Source organism: Sapajus apella, unplaced genomic scaffold (genome assembly GCF_009761245.1).
Source record: "Sapajus apella isolate SASKATOON/1434 unplaced genomic scaffold, GSC_monkey_1.0 scaffold31, whole genome shotgun sequence".
Taxonomy (NCBI): Eukaryota; Metazoa; Chordata; class Mammalia; order Primates; family Cebidae; genus Sapajus; species Sapajus apella.
Window position 1 is genome coordinate 1,070,220 of NW_022436971.1, and position 23,955 is coordinate 1,094,174.

A 23,955-nucleotide genomic window follows, 5' to 3' on the forward strand; every position below is an offset into this window, starting at 1 on the left:
AGCCCTTTACTACACACTGTAGCTGTCACTTTTGCAGTTTGAGGTGCAACAGCAAAACTCACACAAATTTATCTTTCCTTCTTCACAAGTTCACATATAGAAGATTTGCTCTTACCTTAAATCTTAGCAACCTCAACATATGATTTTTTTTCCCCTTTGGTTGAGAAATTTTACCTTTTAAAGGAAACACTTTATGGCTTCTCTATGTCGTATCTGAATTGCTAGCATCGCTATTTTTATACTTTGGGGCCATTATAAAGTAAAATAAGCGTTACTTGAACAGAAGCACTACAGTACCTTGTCAGTCAGTCTCATAACCAAGACAGCTACCAAGTGACTCACTGGTGGGTAGCATGGACAGTGGGGATACGCTGGACAAAGGGATGACTCACATCTCTAGTTAGAGAGAGTGAAATGGTGCTAGAGTTAATCACACTACAAATTTAAAACTTATGAATTATTTATTTCTGAAATTTTTCATTTAGTATTTTTGGACTGTGGTTGACCTCAGGTAGCTGAAACTGCAAAAAGGGAGGCCACAGATAAGGGGAGACTATTAATAAAGAAGAAAGGTCTAGGCCAGGCACGGTGGCTTGTGCCTGTAATGCCAGCACTTTGGGAGGCCGAGGTAGGCAGATCCTTGAGGCCAGGAGTTCGAGACCAGCCTGGCCAACATGGCGAAACCCTGTCTCTACTAAAATACAAGAAAATAGCTGGGTGTGGTGGCATGTGACTGTAATTCCATCTACTTGGGTGTCTGAGGCATGAGAATTACTTGAACCTGGGAGGTGGAGGTTTCAGTGAGCTGAGATGGTGCCACTGCACTCCAGCCTGGGTGACAGAGCAGGACTTTATTTCTGGAAAAAAAAGAAGAAGAAGAAGAAGAGGAATAAGAAGAAGAGGAAGAGGAAGAAGGAAGAAGAAGAAGAAAAGAAGAAGAAAAGAAGAAGAAGAAGAGGAGAAGGTGGAAGAGGAGGAGGAGGAGGAGGAGAAGGAGAAGAAGAAAGAAGAAAGAAAGGTCTAAAGTTCGTGATTGACGCTTCTACCTTAAGTAGCAAAACTAAATCCAGAGAAAAACAGAAAAAAAAATTAGTGGGCAAACATTGCAAATCAGTGACTCCAAAGCTGGTTGTTTGCAAAGGTCAATAAAATAGATAATCCTCTAGCTGGATGATTGGGAAAATGAGGGAGGACACAAATGACTAGTACTGGGATGCAGGTGAAGGAAGCATGAATACAGATCCCACAGACACTCAGAGAGTCATGAGATGATGTCATCTACACCTATGTGCCGATACGTTGGACAGCTTAGATGAATTGGACAAATCACTTGAGAGACACAAGCTATCAATGTTGACAGACACTCAGAGAATCATGAGATGATGTCATCTACAACTGTGTGCCGATACATTGGACAACTTAGATGAATTGGACAGATCACTTGAGAGACACAAACTATCAATGTTGAATAGCCCATATCCATTGTAGAAATTGAATTTTGGTTTAAAATCTTCCACAAAGGAAACTTCAGCCTCAGATGTCTTCAGTGCTGAATTTCATCAGACATTTAAAATTATGAAATGTCAAATCCACATAAACTTTATCAGAAAGCAGAAGGGAAGGGAACATTTCCCAGCTTATTTTATGAATTCAGTACTGCCCTGATATCAAAACCAGACAAAGACATTGCAATTAAAAAACAAAAAAACTACAGATGACTATCCCTCATGAGCATGTAAGCAAAAACCTTTAACAGAATATTAGCAAATAAAACCTGGAAAGATATAAAAAGAATCATGTATAATGACCAAGTAGGGATTTGCAGTGGAATACAGTGTGGTTTTAACATCTAAAAATCAGTGCAATTTAACATTAGCCAACTAAAAAGGAAAACCCATAAGATCATCCCAATTTTGTCAAATGCACAAAAAAGCATTTGACAAAATTCAACATTCATTCAGATAATAACTCATAGCAAACTAGGAAAAGAAGATAATTTCTTCAACTTGAGAAAGAGCATCTTTGCAAAACCTACATCATATTTTATAGTGAAAGTCTGAATGTTCTCTTTTTAAGGAAGGTTGGCTTTATGAGCATATGACTTGGGCAGTCCAGAAATTCTTAACAATTTTATTTTAGTTATGTATTATTTTGAGATGGAGTTTGGCTCTTGTTGCCCAGGCTGGAGGGCAATGGCGTGATCTCGGCTCACCGCAACCTCTGCCTCCCCGGGTTCAAGCAATTCTCCTGCCTCAGCCTCCCAAGTAGCTGGAATTACAGGCGTGCGCTATCACACCCAGCTAATTTTATAATTTCAGTAGAGATGGCATTTCACCATGTTGGCCAGGCTGGTCTCAAACTCCTGGCCTCAAGTGACCCACTTGCCTCAGCCTCCCAAAGTACTGGGATTGCAGGCATGAGCCACTGTGCCCCGCCAACAATTTTATTTTTGAACTTATGTTTTGCAACTGAAGTCTGCTGAGACAATGGAATGTGCATGTGTGCTAAAGAAATACACACAGTGTGAGTGTCTGCCATTCGTTGCTGTCCCATTTCCATATTGTGTGATGCCCCAGCAGCATGGAGTTCTGGTGAATTCACGATGTCCAGCAGTTCAGCACAAGACAACATGTTGCATCCACAGCAGAGTAAGTGGAGGTGCTGACAGCTCTGAGATATCACGCTTTCTGTTTAAACTAGAACTAGCTTCGAATACAGAAAGAAGACAGTGACATTCCGAGAAACACGAGCATCCCAAGAACTCCATCATCTCTTTTTCATGTTGCTTCCCTGTATTAGCCAACCATTTAGTGCTGAAATTAATGACACAGAAAGAAAAGAGAAGGTAGGACACACCCTAATAGCTTTCAGTCCTTCCTTACTCATTATAAACTGAAGATAGTGTTAGTATAAAGTGCATGTATCAATAGATGAAATAAAAACAGTTGAGTTTTCTGCAGCCTATCCACTTTTTTTTTTTTTTTTGAGATTGAGTCTTGTTCTGTTGCCCAGGCTGGAGTGCAGTGATGTTACCTCGGCTGACTGAAACCTCCGCCTGCCGAGTTCAAGCAATTCTCCTGTCTTAGCCTCCCGAGTAACTGGGACTAGAGGTGCATGCCACGACACCCAACTAATTTTTATATTTTCAGTTAGAGATGGGGTTTTACCATATTGGTCAGGCTGGTCTCGAACTCTTGACCTCAGGTGATCTACCTGCCTTGACCTTCCAAAGTGCTGGGATTACAGGCGTGAGCACCAGGCCCTTTCCACCATTTTGGTAAAATAAAATACATATATATGAGCTAAGAAATACTAATAGCCACTAATTCTCACAGTTTTCCATGTGAGAAGGTTGCAGAGGGAGGTTTTAAGAGACTTTCTAAGGAATCATAGAACAGGAGCCAGTTTGGCTCCAAAGCCAGTGCTCATTCCATAGCATCGCACTGCCTCCTCTTATAGGGGCTGGAGGAGGACTTGACTAATGGTGTGAAGGTTAACTGGTGTCCCCAGACACCAGGCAGCCACTGTGGGCTGGGAGGTAGTCAGTCAGTTCAGCACAGGCAGGTGGCTGTAGCAGGTGCTGACATTGCCATGAGGGGCTTCCCAGTATGAGACAGGGAAAGGGAGGGGACAGGAGCTGAGCTATCCAGCTGGGTGGCAGGGTCCTGGGGCCAGGATGTGGAGCTACACTGCCAGCCAGTGCACAGTGTCGCAGGCAGCATTCCACCTCAGAGGTCGGATGGGGAGTGGGGAGGACCAGAGGGCGGGAACGCAGTTGAGAGCTGTTGTGGTTGGAATGTTTTTGATGTTCCGAATGTGTTTGAATGTTTGTGATCAAAAGAGTTTTGTTGAATCTGTGTACATAGAGGATCTACTGTGTACAAGGCAGTGTTTGAGGGTGGAGCCTTGAAATGTCAGCACAGCGAAATTTGGGAACCATTGACACACATCACCTTCCCAGGTGATGGAAATGATCTTGACTCATTCAAGGAGACTTGGAAAGCTGGAGAACTGGGAATACAGCTCAGGAGTAACCTTGGGAATTAATAATATGCCTATTAATAATAGGTAACACTAAGACATATTGTGTGTTTGGCACAGTCTGATGCTGGGCTCTTTACACACATCGCAGAGAATTCTCCAGCTCACCCTGAGATGGGCCCGTGGTTATTTGCATTTCGCAGAGGAGGGAGTGAGCTTAAAGTGTGGCGACTTCCAAGGCCCAGGCCCATGATGGAGATGGAAATTCCACTCCAGCCTGAGTTTGGGGGCTGCATTCCTCACCGCCGTGCTTTCCTGACCCGAGTGTTGGCCTCACTGAGAGGAGGTGTGCTGGGGGACAGAGTGGCCTGGGGACACGTGGTCATGGGAACCCACAGAGCCAGATGCCGGGGGAACCAGGCCCCTGCAGGAGCTATCACGCCCATCGCTGTGTGGTGCCGGTGAGCCCCTCGGGACTCTGGGCTTGGCTTTCCACCTCTTGGCAGCCCCGAGTGTTCCCAAGCTCTGAAAATCCCCGCAGATGCAGTGGCTGGGCTGGTCTCTGAGGGAAAGGAACGTGGAGCTCGCCGGTGGAAGGCTGGAGAGAGTAAGTGATAGTTAGGCTTTGTGTCCCCACCCAAGTCTCATCTTGAATTGTAATCCCCATCATCCCTATGTGTCAAGGGAGAGACCAGGTGGAGGTCGTTGAATCATGGGGCAGTTTCCCCCATGCTGTTCTCGTGATAGTGAGTGAGTTCTCGCAAGATCTGATGGTTGTATAAGGGGCCCCTCCCCTCTTCACTCGGCACTTCTTCCTGCTGCCTTGTGAAGGAGGTGTCTTTCATCCCCTTCGCCTTCCATCATGACTGTAAATTTCCCGAGGCCTCCTCAGCCATGCTGAACTGTGAGTCAATTGAACCTCTTTCCTTTATGAATTACCCAGTCACAGGCAGTTCTTGATAGCAGTGTGAAAACGGACTAATACAGGAAGAAAGCTGGGGCTGCTTGGGGGAAGTTAGACCAAGAATGAGCCATGGGGTGACACTTGTGGGGGACTGTCGGGATGGTGATGTGCAGCCCTTTGTGCCAGCTGGGCACAGTGTCCATTAAGCAGAGCCCGGGGACCAGCACCAGCTTGCTTTGGCAGCAGCTTACCTCACCCACTCCGGGCACACGGCAGCCTTCTTGCCAGCTGGGCTTCCCCCCTCCCCCTGCCCCAGGGCAGGCTCATCCCAGTGAGTGAGAGCAGTGAGTCCGTGGGCATCGCCTGGAACCAGCTCTAGTTTCTAAGGAGAGTAGAGCTTTTGCGCTGCTGGGAGCTGGATGATGAGTGACAGAGGACTGGGCTGGCAGCACGGCTCACACCCATCTCAGGGCAGGGGTCTTCTCCCTTCACTCCTGCTGGTCGTGACCATGAGCTTTGGAATTGCTGTGTCAAGGTGGAGCAGGAGAGCAGAGAGTGAGGTGATTGGGTTCTGTGCCCAGGTCTTATGGAAAGATCTTAGGGAGGTTTCCTGGCCCTTTGCAAGGTTCAGGTGGAGGTGAGGCATGTTTACTAAACACAGTGCAGAGAAGGAGGCTCAGGTGGGCTCAATTGGGGAAGGCAGGGTTCAGCTAGATTTTGAGACAGAGGCAGAAGGTGGCCAGGTGGGGAGGGGCATTCTAAGTGCATGCTTCCCACATTGGGGGCTGTAGGGTTGTTTGCTTGGTGCCTGTGAAGCCACAGGAAGACCATGGAGTTGGCATTTCCTTTCTTCCTCCTTCCTCCGTGGATTCATTCCTTCACCCAGCGGTCATTGTGGCGGGTGTTACTGAGTGCTGGGAACACAGTGGGGATCCGGACAGATGTCCCTGCCCTCGTGGGGCTTATACTGTAACAGATACTGTAACAGATGGAGACATCTGTTTGGCAAATATTTTTAAACACGTAAAAATACTAATACAAACATGGATTTGATTGATTAGAATGCGGGATCCACATATATTAGCAAGTAAAATGAGAGGCTTCCTTGCTAGGCACTTTCATGGGAATGTTTAAGGACTCTCAAAATACGGGCTGCCGCATGTGCCGAGATCAGAGGGACACTTGGTGCTATGCGAAAGATGTCAGCTTGGCTAAAGCAGATGGTTTACCTCAGGGAGCAGCTGTGTTGGGGGGATGGTTAGGATCAAGTTCATGATAAAGCCCTGAGTATATAGGACCCCAAATGCCAGAATGAAGATTTTTGAACTCTTGGACACTTGGCAGCTATTGAGGTGTTTTGAGCAAAGGTGGTACTTGCAAAAATATTATTTTGGAAGATTAACGTTGTTCCGGGGTGGATTGGCAGGACCAGCGAGATGAGTCTGTCCCCAGCCCTCTGGGAGGGGAGGGTGTGAGCCAGGTAGTGGCAGCAAGAGTGAGAACAAAGGAGCCCCAGAGGCTTTTACCTGGGAAGACCAGATGGGACAAAGGACCCGCTGGAGGCACAGAAAGGAGCCCAGTGAGACAGAGCAGGCGGTGCAGGTTCAGGCATTCAGCCAGCGTCACTGAGGACCCGCGCCATGTTGGGTGCGGTGTTCCTGGCTGGATGCAGTGTTGGCAGGGCTAGGACCTGCGGATCAGGGCTGGTTGGGGAGACCGTGACAAGCTTGGGTGTTCGCATTGACTTTAGCGTTTCCCACTCCTGGTCACACTAAATCTCCTGGAAGCTTTTCAGCAATACCAGTGTCTGGGCCTCTGGTTCCACCTTTGTGGGTGCTGCCTGTTCATAACTCCCCAGGTCACTCTGAGGCGCAGCCACAGTTGGGATCTGAGTAGGGGTGAGGGGCGCACCGCAGGTGATGCTCATCAAGCGGGCAGAGGCTGAGGAACCGGAATTTAGGAGAGCTCATAGCTCTCCAGGGCTTCAAACCTGAATTCTGGAATATGGAAGTCTCTGTCATGTGACTAAGAGGCTGCATTGAGAGGCCTCATCCATGACCTGCCATGGTCCTTCCAGACCAGAGTCTCTCAGGACAAGAAGGAGGAAACTTGGAAAGGAATTTAAATCTGAATTGAAAACCAGGGAACAGAATTAAACGCAGGAGACATGAAGCAGCATCTGCAGATGGAAAACACCACTGTGGATGGAGCTTTGAATGTGTGGGAGAGATGCTGGTCAGAAGGTAAAAGGATGGTAAGGAGGTACCTAACTCCGAGTGGGGGTGAACCAGGGATCAGATGATTGTTAGAAAATGAGGGCCAGGTGTGGTGGCTCATGCCTGTAATCCCAGCACTTTGGGAGGCTGAGGTGGGTGGATATTTGAGGTCAGGAGTTCAAGACCAGCCTGGCCAACATAGCAGAACTCTGTCTCTACTAAAAATACAAAAATTAGCTGGGCATGGTGGCAGGTGCCTGTAATTCCAGCTACTCAGAAGGCTGAGGCAGGAAAATCACTCAAACCTGGGAGGTGGAGGTTGCAGTGAAACGAGATTGTGCCACTGCACCCCAACCTGAGCAATAGAGTGAGACTCCATCTCAAAAAAAAAAAAAAAAAAGGTGGTGCAAACCTGTAATCTCAGCACTTTGGGAGGCTGAGGTGGGTGGATCACGAAGTCAGGAATTCAAGACAAGCCTGGCCAAGATGGTGAAACCCCTGCCTCTACTAAAAATACAAAAATTAGCCAGGTGTGGTGGTAGGTGCCTGTAATCCCAGCTACTAGGGAGGCTGAGGCAGAGAATTGCTTGAACCTGGGAGGTGGGGGTTACAGTGAGCTGAGATCACTCCATTGCACTCCAGCCTGGGCAACAGAGTGAGACTCCTTCTGGGGGGAGAGGGGGAAGAAAAAAATGCATAGAAGAAAAATAGAAAAAGAAGGAAAAACAATAAATCCATAGGAAAAAAAATATAAATGCACAGAAGAAAAAAACAAATGCATAGAAAAAGCAAAAAACGATGCATAGAAGAAAAAAACAATAAATGCATAGAAGAAAAATAGGCATAGGAAGATGGCCTAAAACAGCAGCATGAGTGTTTAGTTTAAAGACCCAGGAAGGCTGGAAGCTCTTTGCCTTGTTTTCATATCTAGACTCCACCTTGAACAGTGATTCCATAGAAGAGAATCACCTGAAGAAGGGCACAGATGCAAATGCTGGGGATTCTGTGGGCTAGGACCCTGGAATCTCCCATTTTAACCAGGTCCCCTTGGGATGCTGGTGTGCCTGGCTCAGAAACGCTGAACTAGAAAAAATAGCAACTCAGAAGCAGAGCGGAAGGGTTGCATCAGAACCAGTGACTGGGAAAAAGAGCCGAATGTCCCTGAGAAAGCTGTGAGAGGCTGTAGAAAGAAGGAATTGCTGAGAAACCCCTAGAAGGACTAAAGGGGAGAAAAAAGAGGAATCAAACCCCCAAGGAGGAAGCTGTGATTCAGGAGAGCACATAATATGGTTTTTGCTGCAGAGGGTGTGCAAAAAATTTTACTCTCAAAATGTCGTTTTCTGAATTGAAAGGTGTAGGGAGTTTTAGAATCCAAAGAGTTTGTTCTGTTGCATGGACACAAACACAAGAGAAGGCCTTGGTGTTTTTGTGTCACCAGTGATCTGTTCCCTTCAAGTTTTTACATTTTAAGTTTGTGTGATGCTGTATCTGGATTCATAAATATCTTCTGTCTCCAGATTATACACTTGTCTTCCTCCGAGCTGGTACATTTGTTTTCAAGTTCATCTAAAATCAGTTCCAGACAGTCAGGGGATCTGTGCGTGTGAATGTACCCAGGGTTGCTTACAGGTGGGAAAGCATGAGTGAAAGCGTGGAGCCCTGTTCTCCTCTGGCCTCACTTAGTATTGGCCGTCAGCTAGAAATTGGTTTGAATTTTCTTTATCATCCAGAATCTATATGCCCAAATATATGTGAAAGCTTGGTGTTTTCAGAACACGTGAAAACTGCAACTGAGTGTGGCCAGCCCAAGCTTTCCTCCCTCGTGGGGGCCTTTGCTGACTTCTCCACTCTCCCTCGGAATGGATTTGCACATGCTCTGTTCACTGCTAGCTGCTGCTTTTTTTGAGACAGAGCCTCACTCCATCACCCAGGCTGGAGGAGTCCAGTGGTATGATCTTAGCCCACTGCAACGTCTGCCTCCCAGGTTCAAGCAGTTCTTGTGCCTCAGCCTCCCAATAACTGGAACTACAGGCGTGTGCCACTGTACACTGGCTAATTTTTGTATTTTCAGTAGAGATGGAGTTTCACCAAGTTGCCCAGGATGGTCTCAAACGCCTGACCTCAAGTGATCCACCTGCCTCAGCCTCCCAAAGTGCTGGGATTACAGGTGTGAGCCACTAGGCTCGGCCACTGCTAGCTTCTTTACTGTCAGTAGATTCAGCTCCTTGAGGTAATTTTATAATCTCCAGGGCCCAGTGTGGGGTCTGCCACTCACCAGAGTACTCAGTAGGGTTGAATTGACCACTTTTTTAAAAAAAAAGACCTGAGACCAAACATGATTTGGCTTTAAAATGGACTTCTTTAAGTAGAATTGGAATTATTTGGCCTGGAGAAAGAGACCAAGGTGACTACTGAAGTCACATCAATAAGAGGAGACAGGAAATGCTGTGAGCAGATGTTTCTGTCTAGTGAAGCAGTAAGAGGATGGGGGAGCTTTTGAGGAGTTTTGTGGTTCTCAGTCATCTGGGCTAATTAGGAAAACCTGATGAGAGCAACAGACTTGCTTCCCAGAGATGGGCAAAGTGTGATTTCTCCCCTACTCTTAGGGGTTCACCAGCTCCTCCAAAGCCTAGCCCATAAAGTTCAAGTGAATAATCCCTAGCTTAGGATAAGATGCTACATCTCAGCTCCCATTCCTGAATGGAAACAGGGAGGTGGACCAGATGGTCTTCTCTGGTTTTGAGCATTGACACCCCTGAAATGTGGGCCTTCTTGGTGGGTGCACTGATCAGGCTGCTGTGTCTTTATGTTCAATAAGCAGCATTCTCCTCTTAGCCCACAGACTCTACAATTGACATAAAAATCAATCTGCTTGTGTACACCATTGCTTTAGAGTTCATTATTCTGCAGCAGAAAAGCTTGAACAAGTTCATTGTGAGCACTCGGGAACTGGAAAGGAAGAAGGCCTTGTTCCAGGCCAGGGTTTCTCATCGTTGGCTCCATTGACATTTGGGGCTGGATGGTTCTTTGTGGGGGGACTGCCCTGTGTGGTGTAGGATGTTCAGCTGCATCCCTGGCCTCCACCCACCAGGGGCCAGTAGCACCCGCCTTCCCAGTCATGACTGTCTAAAATGTCTCCAGACACGCTGCGGAGTGGTCTTGGTGGTGGGCTGCCACCTCTGGCTGAGAACCACTTCTCTATATTTATCTTCATTTTGGCTCTTATCAAGGGGGAACACTTCGATGGAGAATGCACTGTTCTTTCAGCTTCTTTTTACCACCGTAGCTGTTCACACAGCTCATGTTTGCTATGTCCCAATAGCTGTACAAGGCCCTGGGGCTACAAATGTGACACGCGTGACCTCAGGTACTTACTGCGTCCTCTTGGGGGAGATACACACAGATGCATCAGGAGCTGCACTGAGGGAAGGCGGTGCCTTGTGCTGTGTAGGGGTCTCCTTTGCACTGCGAGTGTCTTCTCCGTCCAGAATGCCCTTCCGGCCTCTCCTGTGGCTGGGTCTTATTTGGCATTCTCATCTCAGTTAAATGACACTGCTTCCAGGATACCGGTCCTAACATCGGTGTTAGCTGTTTTTTTTGTTTTGTTTTGTTTTTTTGAGATGGAGCTTCACACTTGTTACCCAGGCTGGAGTACAATGGCGCGATCTCGGCTCACCGCAACCTCCGCCTCCTGGGTTCAGGCAATTCTCCTGCCTCAGCCTCCCGAGTAGCTGGGATTACAGGCATGCACCACCATGCCCAGCTAAGTTTTTGTATTTTTAGTAGAGACGGGGTTTCACCATGTTGACCAGGATGGTCTCGATCTCTTGACCTCATGATCCACCCGCCTCGGCCTCCCAAAGTGCTGGGATTACAGGATTGAGCCACCGCACCCGGCCGGCTGTTTTTACCTAATGCTGCATAACAGCCCAAAACTCAGTGTGTCATGACATGCGTTCCTCATTCGCACATCTGTGGGTCGGCTGAGGTGGTGCTGATCTGGTCTGGGCTCAGATGGCTTTGGCTCTAAGCTTTGGGATCAGTTCTGCTGAGTCAGTTTCTCATTCTGTTGAACCAGCAAGCTTCTTGGTGTGTGGTGTTGTGGTAATGGCAGAAGCATAAGAGGAAGAGCCAGCCATCACATGCATTTCAGAAATGTGCTGCTGCTATAGATGCTAACGTCTTTTTGGCCAAAGCAAGTCACATGGTCAAAGCCAGCAGGAGGGAAGGAGACTTTTTTTATTTTTTTTGAGTTGGAGTCTCGCTCTGTCACCCAGGCTGGAGTATAGCGGTGAGATCTTGGCTCACGGCAACCTCCGCCTCCTGGGTTTAAGCGATTCTCCTACCTCGGTCTCCCGAGCAGCTGGGATTACAGGGATTATAGGTGCCTGCCACCACACCTGGCTAATTTTTATATTTTTAGTAGAGACAAGGTTTTGCCATGTTGGCCAGGCTGGTCTCGAACTCCTGACCTCAAGTGATCTGCCCGCCTTGGCCTCCCAATGCTGGTGATGGTGGAAGCACAAGAGGAAAAGCCAGTCCTCACATGCATTTCAGAAATGTGCTGCTGTAGGGGGTGCAGCATGAGCCACCGTGCCTGGCTGGAAGGAGATTTAATACTCTGCAAGGATGTGGCTGCCTGATACTTCTACGGGTGAGTGAAGAACTAGGGCCAGCTGTCTCCCTCATACCGCGTCTAAAGCAGCCAGCTTGTCACTATGTACCATTTCTATTCTCTTCTGAGCTCTGATACTCTTATGTTTGAATCATTTATTATTTCTGCTACGTGCTTGACAAGGGTGAGGTCACAGACTCATCATAACATGACCTCCACAGGCAGCAGGGGCTGGATGTTTTGGTTGGAGCCTTGGGTCCCTGAAATAGCACATCTCGTAGAGAGGACTGGAGAGAGGCCCGTTGTGGTTGGCGGCAGAGGAGGCTGTTGAGGAGCAACCAGATTCAACACACTAGAGCCTGTGGCCAAGGCCACCACGTTCCATGTCTCTGGGGAAGCCTTCACGACAGGTCTGTGTGGTGGTGCCCCTGGCGGTGCACAACCTGAGAAGCTGTGCTGGCTGCCTGGCAGATTGTGAGGGACCTTGCATAACATGTCAGGTTGGCTGGATGCCTGTCCTGGAAGTCCTCTTTGTTTTGGAAGAGGGTCAACATTGAGCATCTTTTAGCAAGGGCATGCACAAGTCATAAAATAAGCAGAATGCTTCTGGAGGCCCCTCTGTTTTGAGGCACATGGTGGAAACGTGGCAGATACCCAGTGTGGAAGGGTATGGCAGCAGCACCCCAGGCTTGAGCCTTGTGTTGTGTTGATTAAAGTTGCATTGATTGGAGATCCCAGAATCTCTCTTGGTGCAGCGATGCTTAGAATTTGCCCAAAGCAGCATGAGAGAGTTGCCCACTGTCTGCAGACCTTATGCCTCTTCCTCCCCACCTGCCCAGATGCACCAGGCCCTAACTGGATCCTTAGCTCTTGGGGAACCCCCTGTTCCCCAGCTGTAGCCCCACCATGGCAGATACCATCACCATCCTGGACCCAGGGGTGGAAGATCTGGGTTTCAGTCTCAGCTCTGTTAAGAAACTGGGGCTCATAAATGTATTTCTCTGACTTTAAGTCTCTTTTGCAAAATGAGAATAAGAAAACTGGCCTGCCTCCTCTTGTCGTAAGAAACAAATAGGAAGATGAACATGAGGCTCTTGTAAAATGCCCTCAAAGTATTATTATTTTGTACTAATTTGCCTTCCGTGGAAGCAAAGAAGAAGTCATGGAAAGCATATTTTGTGCCAAGCCCTGTGTGAGGTGTATTGCACGTGATCTCTTTCAGTCTTACTGGAATACCTGCGGGGTCGCTGCAAGGGCAGGGAACCCAGTCAGAGAGGCGAGGTGACTCCCCAACTGTTCACACCTCTCTTCCTGCCTCTTGGTCTGCTCTGTCTGATGCTCTGATGCTCTAGATCGCTCCCAAAATGTACCTACCCCTGCCTGTGGGCAGCCATGGGCAGGCCTGCGTGACCCTCAGGCCTGACCTCTTCCCGTCCCTCCATCCGTCAGTTGTCCCCTGTGGCTTCCTGTGTGCCGCAGTCCTGGGCGCTGGGGAGCCAGCAGGGAAACTACCCATGCCCTGGCCTCATGCATGGAGCTTGCTTTCCAGTCGAGGAGGCGAAGGAGTAAGGACAGAGAAGGGCAAGTGCAGAACATTCTGTGCTGGGCCTCAAGGCCAGACTCAAGGGAGAGGGAGTGGGGTGGGTGGGGAAGGCCTCTAAGGGGAGGGAGATTTCACAGGGACTTGGCTGAGAAGGAGCCACTGCAGCAGCCTCTACAGGGGTCTGCAGTGAGGGTGGCCCCAGATACGGGACCCATCTGTGCTAAGTGGCGGCCTCACAGGTTCTGGCTGGGCCTCCTTGGGTGAGAGAAGGCTGGCTGCCTTTGGAGGGGCCAACTCCCCTGCTCCTTCCTGCCCCATGGCGGCTAGGAGACTTTTTTCCCAAACCATCTGAGAAGTTTTAATGAAGAGCCTCCCGCGCAGCTGGTCTCTAGCCACAGAACGTCATAGGTCTCTGGGCAACACGGGCAGTGCACCCTGAGCAGCTTTCTCTCGCTCAGCTTCTCCACAGTTCTGGAGCGTTCTGGAATCTTCAGGCTGGAATGAGCTTATAGGGAGAGATTGGTTTGGGTAAGAGAGCCACCAGATCACCTCCAATGGGGTGACTTCACTCTGCAGTCCCACTCAGAGCAGCCCATTTCCCTGCAGGTTGTTAGCAAATGCGCAGGATCTTGAGATGCATAAACTTGCAGGAGGGAGGATTTTGGAAAGGAATTTTCTCATGGTTGCATTCTGAGCCAGGATATTAGAAGCACTGTATCAGACTGTCATGGGTTAGATGACACTCTAGTCCGAGTGTTTATCCATTTGGGAGACGCACTTTATATTTTTAAAATGTTGTGTATTTTAAAAAAGCAGAGCAATTCATTTGAAATGTTATTTCCAGGAAAACTTTAGGATCAAGAAAACTTTTAAAAAGATCTATAAATAGAACCCAGTGGCTGTGCACCTGTCACACAGAGCCTGACCATGCTGTGCAATCTGAAGGGGGCCATGGGGCAAGAAGAGGTGACCTTGGTGGTGTCCAGAGCAGGCTTCTCAGCCTCATGGGTTTGGGGAGTCCAGGTCCTGGACTGGGCAGTGCAGCCAGCTTCTGGGTACAGCTGCTGCCCCTGGGCCAAGGACCACGGACCACACCCAGGAGCAAGGCTTGGAGCGCCAGCTCTCTCTTCCCCTGTGTCTGGTGCTCAGATGGTGCCTGTATGTGCAGAGCACTCAGAGCGAGAGCCCTCGGGATATCTTCTCCATGATTCCAGAGAGGGAGAAGTCTCCTGTGTGCCACTCACCCAGTGTGGTGTCTGAGCTGGTCTTTGTGTTTCAGACATACCCCGCATCTTTCTTTAATGCCCATGTCTTTGTGAAGCTGTCCTCAGCATCACCCTAATTGGTTGTGATCTCCCCAACTCTTCACACCTCTCTTCCTGCCTCTTTGTCTGCTCTGTCTGATGCTCTAGATCGCTTCCAAAATGTACCTGCCACGTCTGCTGTCCTCAGGGGAGTGACTGAGCCTTGTTCCTCTTTGTTCTTAGGGCTAGGGTTCTTTGGGGTAGGTAGGGGATGCTCATTGGAAGGCCGGAAGCAGCGAAGCTGGACCCCGAGAAGGACTTGGGGCCGGAAGCTCGTGTTTACTGATGGTTTCTGCTCTGTTCGCCTGCTGACCACAGGCTGAAGGGGTGAGGGGTGGGTGGTGGGTGAGTCATAACCCACATCTGTGCTGCCTGACAGTGTGAGGCTTCCTGGGCACCTGGGGCTGAATGGAGCCAGGATGGGCTGAGGACACAGGCGTGAGGACAGTGCCCAGCTTCCCAGATGCCCCATCTGGTAGAGTAGACGGGTCTGTCAGCACACAGTGGCAGGGCACAGGGAGCAGGAGGGGCTGCCTGGGGTGCAGCAGTGCGGGTGTCGGAGCAGATGGGAGGTCTCTGCGGGGCTCTCAGGTGACAGCCTGCCAGGTGGGCCAGGTGGGGTGGGGTTTGCAAAGTACTGGGTGCGGGTGCGGCAGCCCTGGAGGGAGGAGAGTTCTAAAAAGGAGGATCTCTTCTCACCCTTGCCTGGGAGTGGGAGCACCGAAAAATTAATCCCAGATCAGCAGAGCTCAAGGCCTGGTGCAGAGAAACCCATATGTCATGGTGACGTGAAAGACCTATTTCAGAGTCTCACTAGGGTTCAGGTTTTCTCCAGAGGCCAAATTTTTTCCTGGGTCTCAAGCTCCTAAGCTGTGATGAGAGGCAGTCGTGAGGGATGGGTTTTAGAGGGACGGCAGCTGCCCGCCTACGCGCCATCAGGTCCTTCCTGCGGCCACACCTGCCTGCCCTGTGGACAGGGACAGCGTCATGCCACTGCCCTTCCCAGGGCCAGCTCAGTGCCCGGCTCACTGCTGAAGGAGTGAAACTCGCTTTTTGCAGACATATTTTGAGGGACACATTCATTTTGCTAAGTGAGATACACATTTATAAATATGAAGCAGGAAATTTCTGAACCTTAATAGCTTAGAGATAACGACCCCCACTGTGTGTGGCAGCTGTGGAAAGTCTGCAAGTGTTCTTCTTTGTTTCAGATTTAAAATGTGTGCAGCTCACACCTAAGTGCTGTAGGGCTGGCATCTTCGTGGCCATCTAAAATTTCAGTTTAAAAAATCCGTAGGCCAGGTACAGTGGCTCACACCTGTAGTCCCACCATTTTGGGCAACTGAGGCAGGAGGATCACCTGAGCCCAGGAGTCTAAGAGCAGCCTGGGCAATATAGCAAGACCCTGTCTCTACAAAGAATAAAATTAGCAGGGACTAGTAGTGTGTGCCTGTAATCCCAGCTACTCAGAGGCTGAGGGGGAGGATCCCTTGAGCTCAGAAATTTGAGGCTGTGGTGAGCCATGATTGCGCCACTGCAGTGCATCCTGAGCAACAAAGTGAGACCCTGTCTGTCTCCACCCCCCACCAAAAAAGGAGTCCACACTCTTTCCTGGGAAGAGGTGGGGTTGTGAAATATGTAAATAAACTGAGGAGTGCTTTAGGGCAGGGTTTTGAACCATAGAGAGACGTTTGAATGTGGAGGGGGTCTCGCCCTCTAATTTTGTTTTGTTTTGTTTGAGCCCGTCTTGCTCTGTCACCAGGCTGGAGTGCAGTGGTGCAATCCTGGCTCACTGCAAATTCAGCCTCCCAGGTTCAAGCGATTCTCCTGCCTCAGCCTCCTGAGTAGCTGGGATTACAGGCACATGCCACCACACCTGGCTAATTTTTGTATTTTTAGTAGAGATAGGGTTTCACCATGTTGGCCAGGCTGGTCTCAAACTCCCGACCTCAGGTAATCCACCTGCTTCAGCCTCCCAAAGTGCTGGGATTACAGGAGTGAGCCACCGTGCCCAGCCTGAGATTGCAATGTGGGAGGAGTTCTCACCCTGTAGTTGGAACACATTGTTTAATCTCAATTCCTTTCGTAAGACCAGAATGACATCACCTACCTCAGCACTGGTTGCAAAGCTAGAGGAGATGAGGCTGATAAAGTGCTGGTGTCTAGGACGGCACGAGCTTCTCTGTGGGCAGGTCTCATGGCCTTGCCTTTGTCCTCGGAAGTGAGGTGGGCGAAGACCAGACAGTGTCAGGGCCAAGGGGAGCATTGAGGGGAGTCGATTCTCAGCTCAGCACTCAAACTGGAGCTCAGCGTGGTGGTTGGACCTGGAAAGTTGCAAGCTGGTGAGGGGCAGGGTCAGAGTTCAGGGTTCCACTGAATTTATGTTCCCTACTGTATGTACCTACAAGTTGAGTGAAAAAGCAGATTTTATTTTTTAAAACTTGCAGAGCAATGAAAGAAATACTGTCCTGCATAGAGGGGCACCAGGCATGAGCCAGACCTGAGCCCTGCTTCCAGCCTTGGGTCGTGATCTTTGGTGACTGGTGTGAAGTTTTTCTGAGATTGTTGTTCTGATGGCCTGCACAGCAGGTCTTGGGTAGACAACCAAGGGGTAATGTCAGCAACTCCTTGCACAAGCTCAGCACTGCTCACTTGATAGAGCCTGTCCCATCTGTCCTCATGTGATGGCCAGGCAGGGCATGTCCATTGGAAGCAGGAAGACCCAGAGTGCAGAGCTCTTTCCTCAGCCCAGTGAAATACTCAAATGGTTGTGGCCCCAGGGCAGCCTGCCTTGTGTGGGGATGTGGGGGGGGGGGCGGGGAGGGTGCTCCATGCAGGGTCCCCAACCCCAGCAGTGCGGGGCCCAGGTGCTCCGTTCCCAATTGGCCTCCACCTCCACGTGTGTCTTCTCCCTTGGCTTCCAGGACTCAGAGCGCTGAGTCTTGGAGACCTTTGGCCCTGGGCGCTGATGTGTGGCTTGGTAAGGAAGGCTGACCTTGTCACCCAGGTCTCCTGGCTTCTGGCATCATGAGCTTGGGGGCAAGCAGACTTCCAAGGTCACGCAGCCCCCGCAGGAGAGCGACCTCCGGGCTGCTGGAGGTGCTCTTGAGCCCAGCGTGTCTGTGGGTTTTGCTTGGACTCCCTCAACACATGCTGGCAGCTTTTTGGCCAATCAGGTGTTGACCGAGTGGCCTGAGGCCATACTGGTACCGACCGCTCAGACAGGGGTGGGTTGTCCTGCCCCTGCAGACTTGCCCCACAGATGAGGTAGGCGGCTAGGGCTGCCCAGACCCAGGAGATTGACGGGTCATTACAGGCTGGAACCAGAGGCCAGAGCTTGGGAATCTACACCCGGTGACTTGCTGACCAGCATTGAGACTTACCTGAGCTCCTGATTCATGATGTGGTGGGCCTGGGCCCTTGTTGAGGGCCACAGAGGCTGCAGGAACATTCAGCAGGGTGTGGCAGTGGCGGGTCCTCAGAGCGAGTGCTGATCAGCTCTGATGAAACAAGACAGTTCAGAGGGGATATGGCATAAACAAGAGAACTCAGAAAACTCATGTCAGAACCAGCCTCCCTTGTCTATTAGACCATCTTGTTTAAAATTTGAAATTGATTTCCCTGCAGTTTTCACCTACCCCAGAATCCATTCTACTCTGAGGCCAGTCTTTCCTCCCCTGAGGTCCAGAAACTGAGAAATTCTTCCGCTTCTCTTCCCATCCCATTTCTCAACTCCAGACTCAGTTCCAAGAAACCACACCGAGCAGGCGGGGCATCGGCGAACCAGGGCTGAGAGGGTGGGCATAGCCTCGGGGGAAGGGCATGGAGCTGGCGCCAGGGAAGCTGGAGGAGCCGGACCAGGAAAGGGGCCTTGCTTGAAAAGGCTTACCGAGCCCAGTAGTCTTGAAGAAGTAGGAGGGATTAGCACTCAGTCCAGCCACGTGGGGGCCCAGTCATGGCCAGAGGTTGGAGTAGCAGCAGCCAGGCCTGGATGTCAGGCATGGTTGGGATGTTCAGGTCTATATCCAAGGTTATCCCAGCAGGAGACCATCAGATCTGCAGTCTCTACAGCCTGTGGAAGTGGGGGGGGTCACACCTGGGGGGTCTTCAGCATCCCAGGCATGGGGAACGGGCACTTGATGCCCCAGAAGCCCTTTGAGCTACTACACTGACCTTGCAGGCAGTGGGGGAGACCTCAGGTCCCAGGAACCCCCCCAATAGCTTGAGACCTGAGTATTGGTACTGGGCACCCCTCACCTGCTGGCAGGTGGGGTTAGCTAAGGGGATACCTGTGAATCTCAGAAAACTAGAAACCTGTGACACATGTGTAAGGTCAACACTGTGGCTACTGAATCAGCCTGGGACCTCTTCAGGGCTTCTGCGGCAACCCAAACCATCTGAGCGTTTAGAATTACATAGTCCTGCCCAGTGGGACCTGGGATTTGTGCACCCTCCTCCCCAGTGAGTCAGCACAGCACATGGGAGCATCTGAGCGTGTGCTGCTTGAGCAAATGTGTGAAGGAATGAATGGGTGGCGAGGGTCTACTCAGTCCCCATCCGTGGAGGGACTGGCCAGCCTTGCTTTGTTGGGAAGCTAGAGGGGGAACCACAGCCCCTCAGCCAGCTTTGCACGCCTGCACCCTACTGCTCATGGAACCCTTGAGCCTTTCAGGCTCTCGAGCCATGCCCCTGGGTGGGCCACCCATCCATGGTACGTGCAGTGGTGTCTGAGGCTCTCGAGCCATGCCCCTTGGTGGGCCACTATCCATGAGGTTCTGAGGTACCAGGCCCTGCTGGGCCTCTCCCTGGACTTCAGGCAACTTGAGGCTTGATTTTGGTCCCCACCCAACCCACCTCCTCCATTCCCTTTTCTGAAAACGTGCCTTTACCACTGGCCTTTTCTCTCTTCTTCTTTGGGGTACAGATCCTGGCCAATGTCTTCCTCTACCTATGCGCCATCACTGTGGGCATCATGTCCTACTACATGGCCGACCGCAAGCACCGCAAGGCCTTCCTGGAGGCCCGCCAGTCGCTGGAGGTGAAGATGAACCTGGAGGAGCAGAGCCAGCAGCAGGTGAGGCTCTCGGGAGGCCACGGGCCTGGAGCTTGGGCTCAGGGACTGTGACCCTGTCATAGGGAGAGGAACCACAGTGACAGCCCCTGACTATGTGGAGCTTGGCGTTTATCCGCCCAGTTCAGGTGTTTGCCTTTGAACTTGGCCACCTGAGTTCCTCTGCCATTAGAGGGCAGCTTCTGAGCTTCAGGGAGCCTCTCACTCCTAAATCTGCTTCTGCGTGACCCAGATCTCTCCTTTTCTGCCTTCGTGCTCTGTTTTGTTTTGTTTTGTTTCTGTAATGTAAAACTTTTTCCTTTAAAGAAATGCATTGCCCAAGCAACCAGCTATGACTTCCTGCATTCCTTTCTCAGATGACCTTCTCGGGGCCAAGGTCAGGGGCATCACGGGCATCCCTTCAAGTCATGCCTCCCCCACTTCTCTTGCTGGTCCCACCGCAGATCCACCCTGTGCACCTGCTCATGCCACAGGTGGGGCGTTGACTCATCCTGTGGCCTCAGGGTCCTGCTGGGTGAAGTTCGTCAGCCTCACACCCCAACCCCCAGGGAGCTCCTCCCTCCCTTACCTTCCCACCCTAGGTCACTGCTGAAGAAGGAAAACCAGCCCGTTCCCCAGGGATACCCCCTGTTGACATTCTCCATCTGGAGAGAGGCCTGGCTGTCCCTGCCTGGGTGTCCTGGCTTTCCTCCAGGCTCCTCCATGGCAGAACCATCCTCCCAGTTCCCATGTCACTCAGGCTTTTACATAGCTTTGGCCTGGATTCATCTCACATGTTTTTTGAAGGCCTCCAGAAATTACATCCACCAATTTCCTGTTATCCATAGGTTTATTTCCCCTTCAAAAACAAACTCGATAGGTTGATGCTATGATTCTCTGCTCTGGGAACAATGTCATTTTTGTTCAGGAGGTTCTCTGTGCTCCTGATTCACTGAAATTGCTGTTTTCATAGATGCTGCCACTCAGATGGACAGGGCTTTGGTTTTGGGGCCCACTCTGGAGCTCTTGGCCTACAGGGGTTCCACCATCAGGCCTCACTGACATTCTAAGTCATTTAGCTGATAGGTCCCTCATTCCACTGTCCAGCGGATGTTTTTCCTCCCCATTTACCAATCTCATTCCTTTCAGAAGGCCCCTGTGGGATGGGATTTTCGCTGGCTGCCATTGTGACAAAGGCCCAGGTTTAATGGCCCATTGTATTCACCCCGCCCCTGGGCCCTGGGACCTGAAGTTATTGAAGAGCCTGTGTGTGTTGAAAGAATTCTCCTTTCCTGGATTATAAAGCCTCTTGAAAGGCATTCTTCAATTTCTGTTTCTTTTATACTGTCTCATGCCTTATTTGTGTCTGATCTCTCACTGTGGCGGCATCCCTCTGGGTTCTCTACACTTAAAAAAAAAAAATGTGTCAACACTTAGCTAGGCCAAGCATTCTTTTTATATAGCATTTGTGCAGTTTTCAGCATGTCTGTCTGCGTCGATCTTGTCTGTCTCATATTGTACAATCTAGGACATCTTAACTCGCACTGAACGGGGGCCCTGTGTGATGAGGAAGGCCCTGTGTTTCACCCTGGGGCTGTTGTTCTCCGTGTAGATAATTTAGATAAGTTATCCATCCTACAAAGCCTCACTTTTCCTCATCTGCAAAGTGGAGGCACTGACATTTGTCTGGCAGGTTTCTTCAGGGTCAAATGAGAAACACAGAAGTACTCTGTAACCCATAGCGCTGGGAAATGGTTAGAGGTAGGCTGAGGTGCACAGGGCCACAGGGAGCCTTTGAAGTGCACAGGGCCTTTCTAACACCCAGGGCCATATGCTACCTCTGGGCAGGGTCAGCTTATGGAGCCTGGGGACCAGCAGAGAGGGTCATCCCTGGGTGCCCCTGGGCTCCTGAAGGTGCTAGCAGCTTGCCTGGGCAACACTAGTGCTTCTCTGCATTGCCTTCCCACTCTGCAGCGGCACAGCAGACATTGGCCCCAGGACAGGGAGGTCCAGGGGTGGAAGGGAGGTGCAGAGGTGTATGTGTGGGGGGAGGGGTAAGGTGCATCCTCCCACCTAGCTGGGTGCATAGCCAGGGCCTATAAATGTCCATCAGATGGAATGAATTTGTCTAGCCAGGCTCTGTCCTGAGTGTGGCCTTGGGCTCGTTGCTGCCCCTCTTTGGACTTCAGTATCCCCATATGTAAAACCACCTTTGAAAGATTGTTTTCAGGGTGAGAAGGAATCTGTGTGAATCCTACTGGGACTGTGAAAGCACCGTTACCATTGGGAGGGTTAGAATCCTGGCCCTTGTGAGTTTCCATTTACTCACATTCTCCTTGCGTCTTCTGTGACCATTCGAGAGAAACCTGCCTGCCATTTTCTTTCCTTTCCATGTGCTTGACAGGTTTTGGTATCAGGGTTATGCCCAACTCATGAAATAATTTGAGAAATGTTCCCTCTTTCTAATCCCTGAGAGTTTGAAAATAATTTGGGTTATTCCTTAAATTTAGAAGTCACGGCCAGGCATGGTGGCTATGCCTTTAATACCAGCACTTTAGGAGGCTGAGACAGGAGGATCACTTGAGTCCAGGAGTTCAAGCCCAGCCTAGGCAATAAAGCAAGACCCCACCTCTACAATAAATTAAAAAATTAGCTGAGCATGATGGTGCATGCCTGTAGTTCCAGCTACTTGGGGGGCTGAGGTGGAAGGATTGCTTGAGGCCAGGAGATTAAGGCTGTGGTGAGCTGTGATTGTGCCACTGCACTCCAGACTGGGCGACAAAGTAAGACCTGTCTTAGAAAAAAGCACTAATGAAGTCCTATGGGCCTGAAGTGTTCTTTAGGGGAAGATTCTGTTTCCCTCATAGATATAAGGCTGTTCAGTTTTTATATTTCCTTTTGTACAGGTTTTAAGAGAGGTTTTTTCCCCCAGAAACGTGTCCATTCAAATTTTCAAAATTTTGGCATAACATTCATAATATTTTCTTTTTATCTTTTGTCTGCAATGTGTAGTGATGTTCCTTTTCATTACCAAAGATAATCTGTGCCTTTTTAAATTGTTCTTAATCTTGCTAAGGCTTATTAATGTCTTAGCCTCTTCAGCAGATCACCTTTAATCTTTGTTACTTTCTTTGTACATTTCGTATTTCTAATTTATTTATGCTTTTAACTTTGTCATCCTTTTTTTCCTTTGGTTTTAATTGGTGTCTTTTTTTTACCTTAAAATGGATCTTTATTGTTTTTGTTTTGTTTTTTTGAGAGAGAATCTCACTCTGTCTTCCAAGCTGGAGTTCAATGGTGCAATCTAGGCTCACTGCAATCTCCACCTCCTGGGATGAAGGGATTCTCCTGTCTCAGCCTCCAAATAGCCGGGATTATAGGCACACACCACCACACTGGCTAATTTTTTGTGTTTGTAGCAGAGACAGCGTTTCACCATGTTGGCTAGGCTGGTCTCGAATGCCTCGGCCTCCCAAAGTGTTGGGAGTACAGACATGAGCACAGCCAAACAGAACTTTAGATGACCAATTTTCAGCCTTTCTTTTCCTAAACCATGTATTTAATGCTACAGATTTCACTCATTACATTGTTTGAGCTTTATTTCACAAGTTTTAATATGCCCTATTTTCAATGTCATTTAATTAAAAGTATTTACTAATTTTCATTGAAATGTCTTTGATCTGTGGGCAATGTAGAAGTGCACTAAGTTCTAAACATTTGAGGATTTGTTCACAGTTATGTTGATTTGTAGCTTTATTCTGGTTAGAGAACATACTCTGATTTCAAGCCTTTGAAATTCGTTGGAACTGATTTTGGCCTAGCATATGATCAGTTTTGATGCACTTGAGAATAACGTATATTCTACAAAATGTGTCAAGTCTTTTAAAAATGAAATAATGTCAACATTTGCATCTGCCTCAAATTAGTACTTACCTTTTTTTTTTTCTTCTTTTTTTGAGACGGAGTCTCCCTCTGTCACCCAGGCTAGAGTACAGTGGCACGATCTTGGTTCACTGCAACTCCTGGGTTCAAGTAATTCTCCCTCAGCCTCCTGAGTAGCTGGGATTCCAGGTGTGCACCACTATGCCAGGCTAATTATTATTATTATTATTATTTTTTAAGTAGAGACAGGCTTTCACCATGCTGGCCAGGCTGGTCTCGAACTCTTGACCTCATGATTCTCCTGCCTCAGCTTTCCAAAGTGCTGGGATTACAGACATGAGCCACCACACCTGGCCAAACCTCACAGCATTTTAGCTTCATTTAACAAGCCTCTGCTCCCCGTATTCTGGCCATTATTGTAATGTGTTTTAGTTCAACATATTTTAAACTCCGTAAGCCC

General features: G+C 49.4%; 1 protein-coding gene across 4 annotated transcripts in view; it reads left to right on the forward strand.

The window, feature by feature from the left end:
• Nucleotides 1-23,955, forward strand: part of ADCY3 (adenylate cyclase 3) — a 101,263-nt gene that overhangs the window by 28,518 nt on the left and 48,790 nt on the right. For all 4 annotated transcript variants that reach the window (XM_032294303.1, XM_032294306.1, XM_032294305.1 and 1 more), the window contains exon 3: nucleotides 19,488-19,637. In XM_032294303.1, coding sequence (XP_032150194.1) covers nucleotides 19,488-19,637 — 150 coding nt within the window. The remainder of the gene's footprint in view (nucleotides 1-19,487; nucleotides 19,638-23,955) is intronic.